Raw genomic sequence first — 14,590 nt, 5'->3', positions numbered from 1 at the left:
CCTCCCCCCGCCGTGCGGTTTTACCATCTCTGTAATTAATTAATCACGTTCAATAAAGTTAATTAAAAGTCGTTAGGGAAAGTTGGGGGATGGGGGAAAAAACTCGCGGACGGCCGCTAGGGGGCGCTGTGGGGGCGGTTGCCATGGAGACGTTGCCGTGGAGGGTGGGGACCCCAAAAATCACCCCAAAGACCCCAAAATTCACCCCTGGGACCCCAAAATCCCACCCTGGGACCCCAAAATTCACCCTGGGACCCCAGATTCTACCCTGGGACCCCAAAAGTCATCCCGAGGACCCCAAAAATCACCCCAAAGACCCCAAAATTCACCCCAAGGAGCCCAAAATTCTCTCCAAAGACCCCAAATTCCACCCTGGGAACCCCAAAATTCATCCCGAGGACCCCAAAATTCATCTCGGGGATCCCAAAATTCACCCCATGGACCCCAAAATTCACCCCGGGGACCCCAAAATCCACCCTGGGAACCCCAAAATTCCACCCTGGGACCCCAAAATTCCACCCTGGGACCCCAAAATTCACCCTGGGACCCCAAAATCCCACCCTGGGACCCCAAATTCTACCCTGGGACCCCAAAAGTCATCCCGAGGACCCCAAAATTCACCCCAAAGACCCCAAAATTCACCCTGGGACCCCAAAATTCACCTCGGGGACCCCAAAATTCACCTAGGGGAACCCAAATTCACCCCGGCGACCCCAAAATTCATCCCGAGGACCCCAAAATTCTCCCTGGGGACACCAAATTCCACCCTGGGACCCCAAAATTCATCCCGGGGACCCCAAAATCCCACCCTGGGGACCCCAAAATTCACCCTGGGACCCCAAAATTCATCCCGAGGACCCCAAAATTCTCCCTGGGGACCCCAAAATTCATCCTGGGACCCCAAAAACCCACCCTGGGACCCCAAAAACCCACCCTGGGACCCCAAAATTCACCCCAGGGACCCCAAAATTCATCCCGGGGACCCAAAATTCCACCCTGGGACCCCAAAATCCACCCTGGGGACCCCAAAATCCCATCTCAGGGATCCCAAAATCCTCCCTGGGACCTAAAATTCACCCTGAGGACTCCCAGAGTTACCCCAGGGACCCCAAATACCAACCTGGGACCCCAAAGTCCTCCCTGGGAACCCCAAAATTCATCCCGGGGACCCCAAATTCATCTCGGGGACCCCAAATCCCACCCTGGGGACCCCAAAATTCACCCCAAAAACCCCAAAATTCCACCCTGGGACCCCAAAATTCATCCTGGGACCCCAAAATCCCACCCTGGGACCCCAAAATCCTATCTTGGGACCCCAAAATCCTCCCTGGGGACCCCAAAATTCACCCCAAGGACCCCCAAATCCCACCCTGGGACCCCAAAATTCACACTGTTGATGCCAAAATTCACCCCAAGGACCCCAAAATTCACCCCGGGGACCCCAAAATTCACCCTGGGACCCCAAAATTCCACCCTGGAAACCCAAAATCCACCCTGGGACCCCAAAATTCATCCCAAGGACCCCAAAATCCAAACCGAGGACCCCCAAATCCCACCCTGAAGCCTCCCCGAAACTTCCAGACGTTTCTCGAAGCCCCCAACCCCCATTTTGGGGGATTTTTTGGGGTCGCTGGACTCTCCCAGTCGCTCCCAGTTCGGCACTGGGACCGGTTGCAACGATCCCGCCGGTGCTGTCAATCAGCGCGGCTCAGCCAATAGGAGAGCGGAGCGCGTCCGTCAGTCCCGCCCACCAGCCAATGGGAGAGCGGAGCGCCACCGCCGCTCCCGCCTCTCAGCCAATAGGAGAGCGGAGCGCTTCTGGCGAGCGTCGGACGGGTGCGGAGCCGCTCGGGGTGACCCAAAATCGCGTCAAAATCACCCAAAATCGCATGAAAATCACCCAAAATCGCATGAAAATCACCCAAAATCGCATCGGAATCAACCAAAATCACATCAGAGGAACCCAAAAAATTTTTGGAAGGGTCCAAAACCTCTCAAACACCAAAACACACAAACATCGGAATGACCCGAAATCGCATTGAAATCAACCAAAATCGCACCAAAATCACATCGGAATGAACCGAAATCCCCTCGGAGGAACCCAAAAATTTTTGGAAGGGTCTGAAACCTCTCGGAATGACCCAAAATTGTGTTTAAATCACCCAAAATCACATCAGAATGACCCAAAATCGTGTCAAAATCACCCAAAATTGTGTCAAAATCACCCAAAATCACATCGGAATGACCCAAAATCACACCAGAGGAACCCAAAAAAATTTTGGAAGGGTCCGAAACCTCTCAGAATGACCCAAAATCGTGTCAAAATCACCCAAAATCACATCGGAATCACCCAAAATCGCATTAGAATGACCCAAAATCACATCGGATGAACCCAAAAAATTTTTGGAAGGGTCCGAAACCTCTCAGAATGACCTAAAATCACATGGAAATGACCCAAAATCATATCGAAATCAACCAAAATCCCCTCGGGATGACCCGAAATCCCCTCGGAGGAGCCCAAAAAAATTTTGGAAGGGTCTGAAATCTCTCGGAATGACCCAAAATCACTTTGAAATCACCCAAAATCCCCTCAGAATGACCTCAAATCTCTTTGGAATGACCCCAAATCCCCTCAGAATGACCCCAAATCCCTTGGAAGGTTCCAGAACACCCACGGAATTACCCCAAATCCCTTGGAAGGTTCCAGAACACCCACGGAATGACCCCAAACCCCTCGGAATGACCCCAATTCCCTTGGAATGACCCCAAATCCCCCCAGGAATCCCCCAAATCCCCCCAGAATGACCCCAAATCCCCTCAGAATGACCCAAAATCCCCTCGGAATGACCCAAAATCCCCTTGGAAGGTTCCAGAACACCCACGGAATGACCCCAAATCCCCTCCAAATGACCCCAAATCCCCTCAGAATGACCCCAAATCCCCCCAGAATGACCCCAAATCCCCTCGGAAAGGTCAAAAACCTCTTCAGAAGGACCTGAAATCCTTGGAAGGTTCCAGAACATACTTGGAATGACCCCAAATCCCCCCGGAATGACCCCAAATCCCCTGGAATGACCCCAAATCCACAGAATGACCCCAAATCCCCGGAATGACCCCAAATTCCTTGGAAGGTTCCAGAACCCTTTCAGAATGACCCCAAATCCCCCCGGAATGACCCCAAATTCCCTGGAATGACCCCAAATTCCCTGGAATGACCCTAAATCCTTCTGGAATGACCACAAATCCCCTCGGAATGACCCCAAATCCCCTCGGCTGAACCCCTATAGGTCCCCACATCCCCTCCAGCCCCCCATAGCTCCTATAGGTGCTCCTATCCCCCCTATAGACCCCTATAGTCCCCATAACCAATCCGAGCCCCCCATGGATCCCCTATAGTCCCTATAACCAATCCGAGCCCCCCATGGATCCCCTATAGCGCCTGTTTCCCCTATAGAATCCCCAAAAGTTTCCCTGCAGCCCCCATGGGTCCCCAACTGCCTAAAGCTCCATGCCCTTCAGAGACCCTATAGGTGCCATAGACCCCATAGAGCCATAAACCCTATAGGCGCCATAAACCCTATAGGTGCCATAAACCCTATAGGCACCATAGCCCCTATAGAGCCATAAACCCTATAGGTGCCATAAACCCTATAGGTGGCATAAACCCTATAGGCACCATAGCCCCTATAGACCCCATAGCGCCTATAGATCCCATAGCCCCTATAGGTGCCATAAACCCTATAGACCCCATAAACCCTATAGGCACCATAAACCCTATAGGCGCCATAAACCCCATAGCCCCTATAGACCCCACAGCCACTATAGACCCCCTATAGCCCCCATAGCCCCCTCAGCTCCTATAGACCCCAGACCCCATAGCCCCTATAGACCCCACAGCCCCTATAGACCCCAGAGCCCCTATAGCACCTGTAACCCCCCAGCCCCTATAGCTTCCATAGCTCCCATAGCTCCCATAGACCCCAGACCCCTATAGACCCCATAGCCCCTATAGCACCTGTAGCCTCTCCAGCCCCTATAGCCTCATAGCCCCCATAGACCCCAGAGACCCCAGAGCTCCTATAGTCCCTATAGCCTCTATAGCCCCCATAGATCCCATAGACCCCAGACCCCTGTAGCTCCCAGACCCCTATAGACCCCATAGACCCTATAGACCCCCAGAGCTCCCATAGATCCCATAGACCCCAGACCCTTATAGCTCCCAGAGCCCCTATAGCACCTGTAACCCCTCCAGCCCTTATAGACCCTATAGCCCCCACAGATCCCATAGCCTCCATAGCTCCCAGACCCCTATAGACCCCATAACCACTATAGACCCCAGAGCTCCCACAGATCCCACAGCCCCTATAGACCCCATAGTCCCTATGGCACCTGTAACCCCCCAGCCCCTATAGCTTCCATAGCCCCTATAGCCCCCATAGATCCCATAGGCCCCAGACCCCTATAGACCCCAGACCCCTATAGACCCTATAGACCCCCATAGATCCCATAGCCCCCAGACCCCTATAGCCCCTATAGCTCCCATACCCCCTATAATCCCCATAGATCCCATAGACCCCAGACCCCTATAGACCCCATAGCTCCCATAGACCCCATAGCCCCTATATCCCCACTAGATCCATGGACCCCAGAGCCCCCATAAGCTATAGCCTATTTATAGACCCCATAGCTCCCAGATCCCATAGCCCCCAGACCCTATGTCCCCAACCCCCTATCCCAAACCCTATATCCACCCCCACCCTACATCCCCACCCCACCCCCCAGCCCCTCCCCCTCCCCAAGCCCCTCCCCCAATTCCGCCCCCTGGCGGCCGCGCACGCGCACTGCGCCGGGCCCAACCCGCTCCGCCCGACCGCAGGTACCGAGATGGGGGGGGCGGAATTTGGGGAGGGGTCGCTGCTCCCCACCGGCCCGGGGGGGCTTCGGGGGGTCGTCACCGGTGTCCCCCCCGGTCCTTCCTCCCCGGGCAGCCCCGCCCCGCCCTCCTCATCCTCGGCCGCCATCCCTGCGCATCCCTCGGGCCCGCCGCGGCCCGCTGCGGGGGGACATCGCGGGACCCCTCCCCAAATTGCGGGGGTCGCATCGGCTTCAGGGGGACCCCTCCCCAATTTGGGGACCCCCAGGAAGGTTCTCCCTTCATCCCAGAGCCTCCTCCCCATCGCGGTCTCTCCCAGCATCCTTATTTTCTCCTCTATCCCGGGACCCCTCCCCAAATTACGGGGGTCACATCGGCTTCAGGGGGACCCCTCCCCATTTCGGGGACCCCTCCCCATTTTACGGGACCCCTCCCCATCCCAATTCCTCCTTCCCCATCCCAATTTCCCCTCAAATCCCAATTTCCCCTCAAATCCCAATCTCCTCCTCCCCATTTCTGCTACACCCGCCAGGCCAAGTTGGGGGGCCAGCCGCCCCCAAATCCCCCCAAAATCCCTCCCAAATCCCCCTAAAACCCCCCAAATCCCCAAATCAAAATCCCTCCCCAAATCTAAACCCCAAATCCCTAGGCCCCCCAAAATCCTCCCAAGTCCCCTAAAAGGCCCCCAAATCCTAGGCCCCCAAGTCCCTAGGCCCTCTTAAGGCCCTCAGAATCCCCAGATCTTAATCCTCCAAGTCCCCCAGGCTTTAGTCCTCCCAGACCCCCAAGATCATCAAGTCAGGCCCAAAGCCTCCCTCCAAGGCCCTCCAGGAGTCTCTCCCCAGTCTGCCCCCTAAATCCCCCAAGATCCCCCAGATCCCCCAGATCCTAAATCCCAAAAGCCCCAAGTCTGAGATCCCCCAGAGCCCCAAAGACCCCCAAGATCCACCTCCTCCCAAGGCTCCCCAGATCATCCCAGGTCTGGGCCCCCAAGATCCCCCAAAAATCTCCCCAAGATCCTAAGTCCCCCACACCCAAGGCCCCAAAATCCCCCCATCCATCCCCAGAAGCCCCAGTCCCCCAAGGCCCCCAAGGTCTCCCAGGTCCCCAACCCCTAAGTCTCAAGGCCATCCCAAGATCCCTGATCTCCCCAGACCACAAGTCCCCCAGCCCCAAAGTCCCCCAAACCAAAGATCTTCCCTGGACCCCCAAGATCCCCCAAGTGAGGCCTCAAGACCCCAAGGTCCTCCAGATGTCCACAACCTCAAACCCCAGGCACCCCCAAGGCCCCAAAACCCAAGATCCCAGATCACATGGAGTCCCCAATCCCCCAGAAAATCTCCCCAAGCCCCTGACTCCTCCAAGACATCCCCCTTCCCCCATCCCAGATCCCCCAAATCCCCCAATCTCCCAAAACCCCCAGGTCCCGTCCCCCAAACCCCCAATAAAAACCTCCCCCCAAAATCCCCCCCCCTAAACCCCCCCAAAATCTCCCCCAGACCTGACCATGACCAAGGAGCGCGGGGTGGATCCCCCCGCGGGGGTCTCGCCGCCCCCAGACCCTCCCAGCCCCCCGGTGGAGAGGCGCAAGAAGCCGATGGTGCACCCGGCAGCCCCCGCGCCCCTGCCCAAGGACTACGGTGAGACCCCTCCCCAAATTGGGGACCCCCGGGGGTGGGGGGATTTGGGGGGATTTGGGGGAAACCCTGGGATGGGGATTTGCTGAGCAAAAATCAGGATTTTCTGCCTAAAAATGGGGATTTCCTGCCCCAAAATGGGGATTTCCTGCCCAAAAATGGGGATTTTCTGCCTAAAAATCGGGATTTGGGGAGGGGGTTTGGGGTGAGACCCCTCCCCAAATTTGGGGTGGGAATTCCGCACTGGGATTGGGATTTGCTGCAAAAAAATCGGGATTTTCTGCGCAAAAATGGGGATTTTCTGCCTAAAAATCGGGATTTTCTGCCCCAAAAATCGGGATTTTCTGCCAAAAAATGGGGATTTTCTGCCCAAAAATGGGGATTTTCTGCCCAAAAATTGGGATTTTCTGCCCAAAAATGGGGATTTCCTGCCCAAAAATGGGGATTTTCTGCCCAAAAATGGGGATTTTCTGCCCTAAAAACTGGGATTTGGGGAGGGGGTTTGGGGTGAGACCCCTCCCCAAATTTGGGACCCCCGGGGGTGGGAGGATTTGGGGGATTTAGGGGAAACCCTGGGATTGGGATTTCCTGCTCAAAAATGGGGATTTTCTGCCCAAAAATGGGGATTTTCTGCCCAAAAATCGGGATTTGGGGAGGGGGTTTGGGGTGAGACCCCTCCCCAAATTTGGGGTGGGAATTCCACACTGGGATTGGGATTTGCTGCTCAAAAATCGGGATTTCCAGCCTAAAAATGGGGATTTTCTGCCCAAAAATTGGGATTTCCTGCCCCAAAAATCAGGATTATTTGGGGTGAGACCCCTCCCCAAATTGGGAATGGGGAATTCCACACTGGGATTGGGATTTCCTGCCCAAAAATTGGGATTTCCTGCTCCAAAATGGGGATTTTCTGCCCCAAAAATTGTGATTTTCTGCCTAAAAATTGAGATTTTCTGCCCAAAAATCGGGATTTCCTGCCAAAAAATCGGGATTTTCTGACCAAAAATGGGGATTTTCTGACCAAAAATGGGGATTTCCTGCCTAAAAATGGGGATTTTCTGCCAAAAAATTGGGATTTCCTGCCCAAAAATTGTGATTTCCTGCCCTAAAAATCAGGATTTGGGGAGAGGATTTAGGGTGAGACCCCTCCCCAAATTGGGACCCCCAAGGGAGGGGAATTCCATGGTGGGATGGGGATGAAATGCCCAAAAAATTGGGATTTCCTGCCCCAAAAATCGGGATTTTCTGATCAAAAATTGGGATTTCCTGCCCAAAAATGGGGATTTTCTGCCCAAAATTGGGATTGTCCCAATTGTCACCCCCACTGTCCCCCCCTCCCGTAATCCCCCCATATCCCAATGATGTCCCCCCCACTGTCACCTCCCTGTCCCTCCATAATCCCCCCAATGTCCCCATTGTCATCCACCATTGTCACCTCCCTGTCACCGCGCTGTCCCCATGATGTCCTGACCATTGTCACCCTTCTGTCCCCATTGTCACACCCCCATATCCCCACCATTGTCACCTCCCTGTCACCCCACTGTCCCCATGATGTCCCCACCATTGTCACGTCCATGTTCCCCCATATGCCCATGATGTCCCCACCGTTGTCACCTCCCTGTCACCCATTGTCACCCCCCCTTATCCCCCAATGTCCCCATGATGTCCCCACCATTGTCACCTCCCTGTCCCCATTGTCACCCCCACTGTCCCTCTGTGTCATCCCACTCTCCCCATGATGTCCCCACGATGTCCACCCATTATCATCTCCCTGTCCCCATTGTCACCCCCCTGTCCCCATTGTCACCTTGCTGTCCCCATTGTCACCTCCCCATCCCCATTGTCACCTCCCTGTCCCTCATAATCCCCCAATGTCCCCATTGTCACCCCATGATGTCCCCACCATTGTCATCCCCTCATCCCCATTGTCACTCCCATTGTCCCCCCATTGTCACCTCCTGTCCCCATTGTCACCCCCCTATGTCCCCACGATGTCCCCCCCACTGTCACCCCTGTCCCCATGATGTTCCCACCACCGTCACCCCCTTGTCCCCACTGTCACCTGGCTGTCCCCATTGTCACCTGGCTGTCCCCATTGTCACCTGGCTGTCCCCATTGTCACCCCACTGTCCCCATTGTCACCCTGCTGTCCCCTCTGTCCCCACGATGTCCCCCCCATTGTCACCTCCCTGTCACCTCCCCGTCCCCATTGTCACCCTGCTGTCCCCATTGTCACCTAGTTGTCCCCATTGTCACCTCCCCGTCCCCATTGTCACCCTGCTGTCCCCTCTGTCCCCACGATGTCCCCCCCATTGTCACCTCCCTGTCACCTGGCTGTCCCCATTGTCACCCGGCTGTCCCCATTGTCACCTGGCTGTCCCCATTGTCACCCTGCTGTCCCCATTGTCACCTCCCCGTCCCCATTGTCACCTGGCTGTCCCCATTGTCACCCTGCTGTCCCCATTGTCACCCGGCTGTCCCCATTGTCACCTCCCCGTCCCCATTGTCACCTGGCTGTCCCCATTGTCACCCTGCTGTCCCCATTGTCACCCCACTGTCCCCATTATCATCTCCCCATCCCCATTGTCACCTGGCTGTCCCCATTGTCACCCCGCTGTCCCCACTGTCACCCGGCTGTCCCCATTGTCACCCCGCTGTCCCCACTGTCACCCGGCTGTCCCCATTGTCACCTCGCTGTCCCCATTGTCACCTCCCTGTCACCTGGCTGTCCCCATTGTCACCTCCCCGTCCCCATTGTCACCTGGCTGTCCCCATTGTCACCCGGCTGTCCCCATTGTCACCTCCCCGTCCCCATTGTCACCTGGCTGTCCCCATTGTCACCCGGCTGTCCCCTCTGTCCCCTCAGCCTTCACCTTCTTCGACCCCAACGACGCAGCTTGCCGGGAGATCCTGCTGGACCCTCGGACCACCGTGCCGCAGCTCTTCGCCATCCTGCGCCAGTGGGTGCCGCAGGTGCAGCACAGCGTGGACATCATCGGCAACGAGGTGGGTCTGCGGGGTCCTGGGGGGGATTTGGGGTGATTTGGGGGTGATTTTGGGAGAGATTTGGGGTTTTTTTGGGGGTGGTTTTGGGGGTGATTTGGGGTATTTTTGGGGAGATTTGGGGCTATTTTGGTCCAGCTGTTGGCCAGTGGGTGCCGCAGGTGCAGCACAGCGTGGATGTCATCGGCAACGAGGTGGGTTTTGGGGGTCCTGAGGGGGATTTGGGGTCTTTTTGGGGGTCCTGGGGGTGATTTTGGGGGAGATTTGGGGGCAGATTTAGGGGATTTTGGGGGTATTTTGGCCCAACTGTGTGCCAGTGGGTGCCGCAGGTGCAGCACAGCGTCGATGTCATCGGCAACGAGGTGAGATTTTGGGGGTCCTGGGGGTTTTTCGGGGTCCTGAGGGAATTTGGGGGGTCCTGGGGGAATTTGGGGTGATTTGGGGTCTTTTTGGGGTGATTTTGGGGGAGATTTGGGGATATTTTGGGAGTATTTTGGCTCAGCTCTTCGCCATCCTGCGCCAGTGGGTGCCGCAGGTGCAGCACAGCGTGGACGTCATCGGCAACGAGGTGGGGTTTGGGGGTCCTGGGGGAATTTGGGGTGATTTGGGGTCTTTTTGGGGTGATTTTGGGGGAGATTTGGGGTATTTTTGGGGAGATTTGGGGGTATTTTGGTCCAACTGTTGGCCAGTGGGTGCCACAGGTGCAGCACAGTGTTGACGTCATCGCAACGAGGTGAGATTTTGGGGGTCCTGGGGGTTTTGGGGTCCTGAGGGAATTTGGGGGTCCTGGGGGGTTTTGAGTAGGATTTGGGGGCAGATTTGGGGGATTTTGGGGGATTTTGGGGCTATTTTGGTCCAGCTGTTGGCCAGTGGGTGCCGCAGGTGCAGCACAGGGTGGATGTCATCGGCAACGAGGTGAGATTTTGGGGGTGATTTGGGGGGTTTTGGGGTGTCCCTGGTGTCCCTGGTGGCACTGAAATGACACTGAGGTATCTGTGGTGACACTGAGGTGACCCTGGTGACCCTGAGGTGTCCCTGAGGTGACACTGAGGTGACCCTGGTGTGACACTGAGGTGTCGCTGGTGACCCTGAGGTGACCCCGCAGTGTCCCTGGGATGTTCCTGGTGACATTGAGGTGACACTGAGGTGTCCCTGGTCACACTGAGGTGACATTGGGGTGTCCCTGGTGTCCCTGGTGACCCTGAGGTGTCCCTGAGGTGACACTGGCTGTCCCCAGGGTGTCCCTGGGGTGTCCCCAGTGACCCTGAGGTGACACTGCGGTGTCCCTGGTGACACTGAGGTGCCACTGAGGTATCTGTGGTGACACTGAGGTGTCCCTGGTGACCCTGAGGTGACCCTGGTGACCCTGAGGTGACACTGAGGTCACCCTGGTGTCCCTGGTGACCCTGAGGTGACCCTGAGGTGACCCTGCAGTGTCCCTGGTGGCACTGAGGTGACACTGGTGGCACTAAGGTGACCCTGCGGTGTCCCTGGGATGTCCCTGCTGGCACTGAGGTGACACTGAGGTGACCTTGGTGACCCTGCAGTGTCCCTGGTGGCACTGAGGTGACCCTGTGGTGTCCCCTGGTGTGACACTGAGGTGACCCTGGTGGCACTGAGATGTCCCTGAGGTGACACTGAGGTGTCCCCGGTGACCCTGCAGTGTCCCTGGTGGCACTGAGGTGACCCTGCGGTGTCCTTGGTGACCCTGAGGTGACCCTGCAGTGTCCCTGGTGGCACCGAGGTGACCCTGCGGTGTCCTTGATGACCCTGATGTCTCCATGATGGCACTGAGGTCACCCTGAGGTGACCCTGCAATGTCCCCTGGTGTCCCCTGCAGATCCTGCGCCGCGGCTGCCACGTGGATGACCGCGACGGACTGACCGACATGACCCTGCTGCACTACGCCTGCAAGGCCGGCGCCCACGGCGTGGGTGGGTGACAGTGTCCCCAGTGTCACCAGTGTCACCAATGTCCCCAGAGTGTCCCCAAGTGTCCCCAAGTGTCCCCAATGTCCCCAGTGTCCCCAGTTCCACCATTCCGGTGTCCCCAGTGTCCCCATGTCCATCTGTCCGAGGTCTCTGTGACCCCAGGACAGCAAGGCCAGCGCCCACGGCGTGGGTGAGTCACAGTCACAGTGTCCCCAAGTGTCCCCAAGTGTCCCCAAGTGTCCCCAATGTCCCCAAGTGTCCCCAGTGTCCCCAGTGTCACCATTCCGGTGTCCCCAGTGTCCCCTTGTCCATCTGTCCGAGGTCTCTGTGACCCCAGGATGCCACATGATGTGAGTGGGTGACAGTCACCATGTCCCCAATGTCCCCAAGTGTCCCCAGAGTGTCCCCAACGTGTCCCCAGGTGTCCCCAAGGTGTCCCCAAGGTGTCCCTGTCCCCAGGTGACCCCGCGGCAGCTGTCCGGCTGTCCCAGCGGCTGTTGTCACTGGGAGGTGACGCGGGGCTGCCATCCTGCTGTCCCTATCAGTGTCCCCGTCAATGTCCCCAGGGTGTCCCTGTCCCTATCAGTGTCCCCAAGGTGTCCCTATCAATGTCCCCAGGGTGTCCCTGTCCCCCCAGGTGACCCGGCTGCGGCTGTCCGGCTGTCCCAGCGGCTGTTGTCACTGGGAGGTGACGCGGGGCTGCTGTTCTGCTGTCCCTATCAATGTCCCCAGGGTGTCCCTGTCCCCTCAGGACTGTCCCTGTCCCCCCAGGTGACCCGGCGGCGGCTGTCCGGCTGTCCCAGCGGCTGTTGTCACTCGGAGGTGACGCGGGGCTGCGCAGCCGCTGGACTCACATGAACGCTCTGCACTACGCCGCTTACTTCGATGTCCCCGAGCTGATCCGGACCCTGCTGAGGGCAGCAGCCCCCCGAGGTGAGGGGACACCCCAAAAATCGGGATTGACCCCAAAAAATGGGGATTGACCCCAAAAAATTGGGATTAAAACCCCAAAAAATTGAGATGAAAACCCAAAAAAATCAAGATGAAAACCCCAAAAATCAAGATTAAAACCCCAAGGGTGTGTTTGGTGTCACCCCTTCGGTGTCCCCAAAAAATCCCCCAAAAAATTGGGATTGACCCCAAAAAATCAGGATTGATAACCCCAAAAATCGAGATGAAAACCCCAAAAAATCAGGATTGAAACCCCAAAAATTGAGATGAGAACCCCAAAACCCCAAAGGTTCCTCAGTTTCCCCTCTGATTTTGGTATTTTTGGGGTTCTCCCCTTGCTGTGCCTCAGTTTCCCTGGGAGTTTTTGGGGTCCCCCCCCATTTTTGGGGTGTCCCCGCCCCCCGTGCCTCAGTTTCCCTCTCTGATTTTGGTATTTTGGGGTTTCCCCTCGCCGTGCCTCAGTTTCCCCAGGATTTTTGGATCCCCCCTCATTTTTGGGGTGTCTTCCACCCCGTGCCTCAGTTTCCCTCCCTGATTTTAGTGATGATTTTAGCTATTTTAGGGTTTCCCCTCGCCGTGCCTCAGTTTCCCCGGGGTTTTTGGGATCCCCCCATTTTTGGGGTGTCCCCCTCGCCCCGTGCCTCAGTTTCCCTCTCTGATTTTAGTGATTTTAGTGATTTTAGGGATTTTAGCGATTTTAGGGTTTCCCCTCGCCGTGCCTCAGTTTCCCCTTTGATTTTTGGGATCCTCCCCCATTTTTGGGGTGTCCCCTGCCCCTCGTGCCTCAGTTTCCCCAGGATTTTTTGGGTTCCCCCAATTCCCACCACCCTCCCCCCATTTTTGGGGTGTCCCCCTCACCCCGTGCCTCAGTTTCCCCCTCGCCGTGCCTCAGTTTCCCCAAGATTTTTGGGGGAAAAAATACTTCGATTTGGATTCCTCCACGTTTTTAGGGTTTCCCTTCACTGTGCCTCAGTTTCCCCTGGATTTTTGGGATCCCCCCATTTTTGGGGTGTCCCCCCGGCCCCGTGCCTCAGTTTCCCTCTCTGATTTTGGTATTTTTGGGGTTCACCTTTGCCGTGCCTCAGTTTCCCCTTTGATTTTAGTGATGATTTTAGTGATTTTGGGGATTCCCCTCGCTGTGCCTCAGTTTCCCCGGGGTTTTTGGGATCCCCCCATTTTTGGGGTGTCCCCTTCGCCCCGTGCCTCAGTTTCCCTGTCTGATTTTAGGTTTTGGGATTTTAGGTTTTGCGACTTTCGTTTTTAGGGTTTCCCTTCCCCGTGCCTCAGTTTCCCCTTTGATTTTTGGGATCACCCCTCATTTTTGGGGAGCCTTCCACCCCCCGTGCCTCAGTTTCCCTCTGATTTTAGTGATTTTAGTGATTTTAGTGATTTTAGTGATTTTAGTGATTTGGTTTTTGGATTTTGGGTTCCCCCGCCTGCTCAGTTTCCCCTTTTTGGTCCCCCATTCTCCACCCTCCCCCCATTTTTGGGGTTTCCCCTCGCCGTGCCTCAGTTTCCCCTCTGATTTTGGTATTTTTGGGGTTCAGCCCTTGCCGTGCCTCAGTTTCCCTCCCTGATTTTAGTGATTTTAGTGATGATTTTAGCTATTTTAGGGTTTCCCCTCGCCGTGCCTCAGTTTCCCCGGGGTTTTTGGGTTCCCCCCTCATTTTTGGGGTGTCCCCCCGGCCCCGTGCCTCAGTTTCCCCCCCGAATCCCCCGCAGTCCTGCACTCCACCTGCAGCGATTTCAGCCACGGCACAGCTCTGCACATCGCCGCGTCCAACCTCTGCCTGGGGGCAGTGCGCTGCCTGCTGGAGCACGGGGCCGACCCCGCCCTGAGGGTATGAAATTTGGGGTTTTTGGGGAGATTTTGGGGGATTCTGGGGTGTTTTTGGGGTTGGAGTTCCCGGGGGAACTCAGGGCTTTGGGGTTGTTGAGGAATTGGGGATATTTGGGGTTTTGGGGCAGTGCGGTGCCTGCTGGAGCACGGGGCCGACCCCGCCCTGAGGGTACGAAATTTGGGGTTTTTGGGGAGATTTTGGGGTGATTTTGGGGTGATTTTGGGGTGATTGTGGGGTGTTTTTGGGGTTGGAGTTACTGGTGCAATTTGGGATTTGTGAGTGTTTAGGATTTGGGGGGATTTGGGGTTTAGAATTTGGGGTTTGGGGTTTGATTTTGGGGCAGTGCGGTGCCTGCTG

At 56.3% G+C, this 14,590-nt stretch overlaps 1 protein-coding gene across 1 annotated transcript; it reads left to right on the top strand.

Annotated features, from left to right (window-relative positions):
• The first annotated feature begins 4,826 nt into the window (after positions 1-4,826).
• Positions 4,827-14,239, top strand: LOC146423969 (CAP-Gly domain-containing linker protein 3-like). Its single transcript, XM_085044110.1, has 7 exons — positions 4,827-4,876; positions 6,373-6,513; positions 9,374-9,480; positions 9,840-9,872; positions 11,351-11,444; positions 12,213-12,374; positions 14,115-14,239. The coding sequence occupies exons 2-7, from the start codon at positions 6,381-6,383 to the stop codon at positions 14,237-14,239; spliced, it is 654 nt and encodes a 217-aa protein (XP_084900236.1). The 5' UTR covers positions 4,827-4,876; positions 6,373-6,380.
• Positions 14,240-14,590: the final 351 nt, after the last annotated feature.

This window comes from Lichenostomus cassidix, unplaced genomic scaffold, assembly GCF_008360975.1.
Source record: "Lichenostomus cassidix isolate B80296 unplaced genomic scaffold, HeHo_3.0 HiC_scaffold_35, whole genome shotgun sequence".
NCBI lineage: Eukaryota > Metazoa > Chordata > Aves > Passeriformes > Meliphagidae > Lichenostomus > Lichenostomus cassidix.
This window is presented reverse-complemented; position numbering and strand designations above follow the sequence as displayed.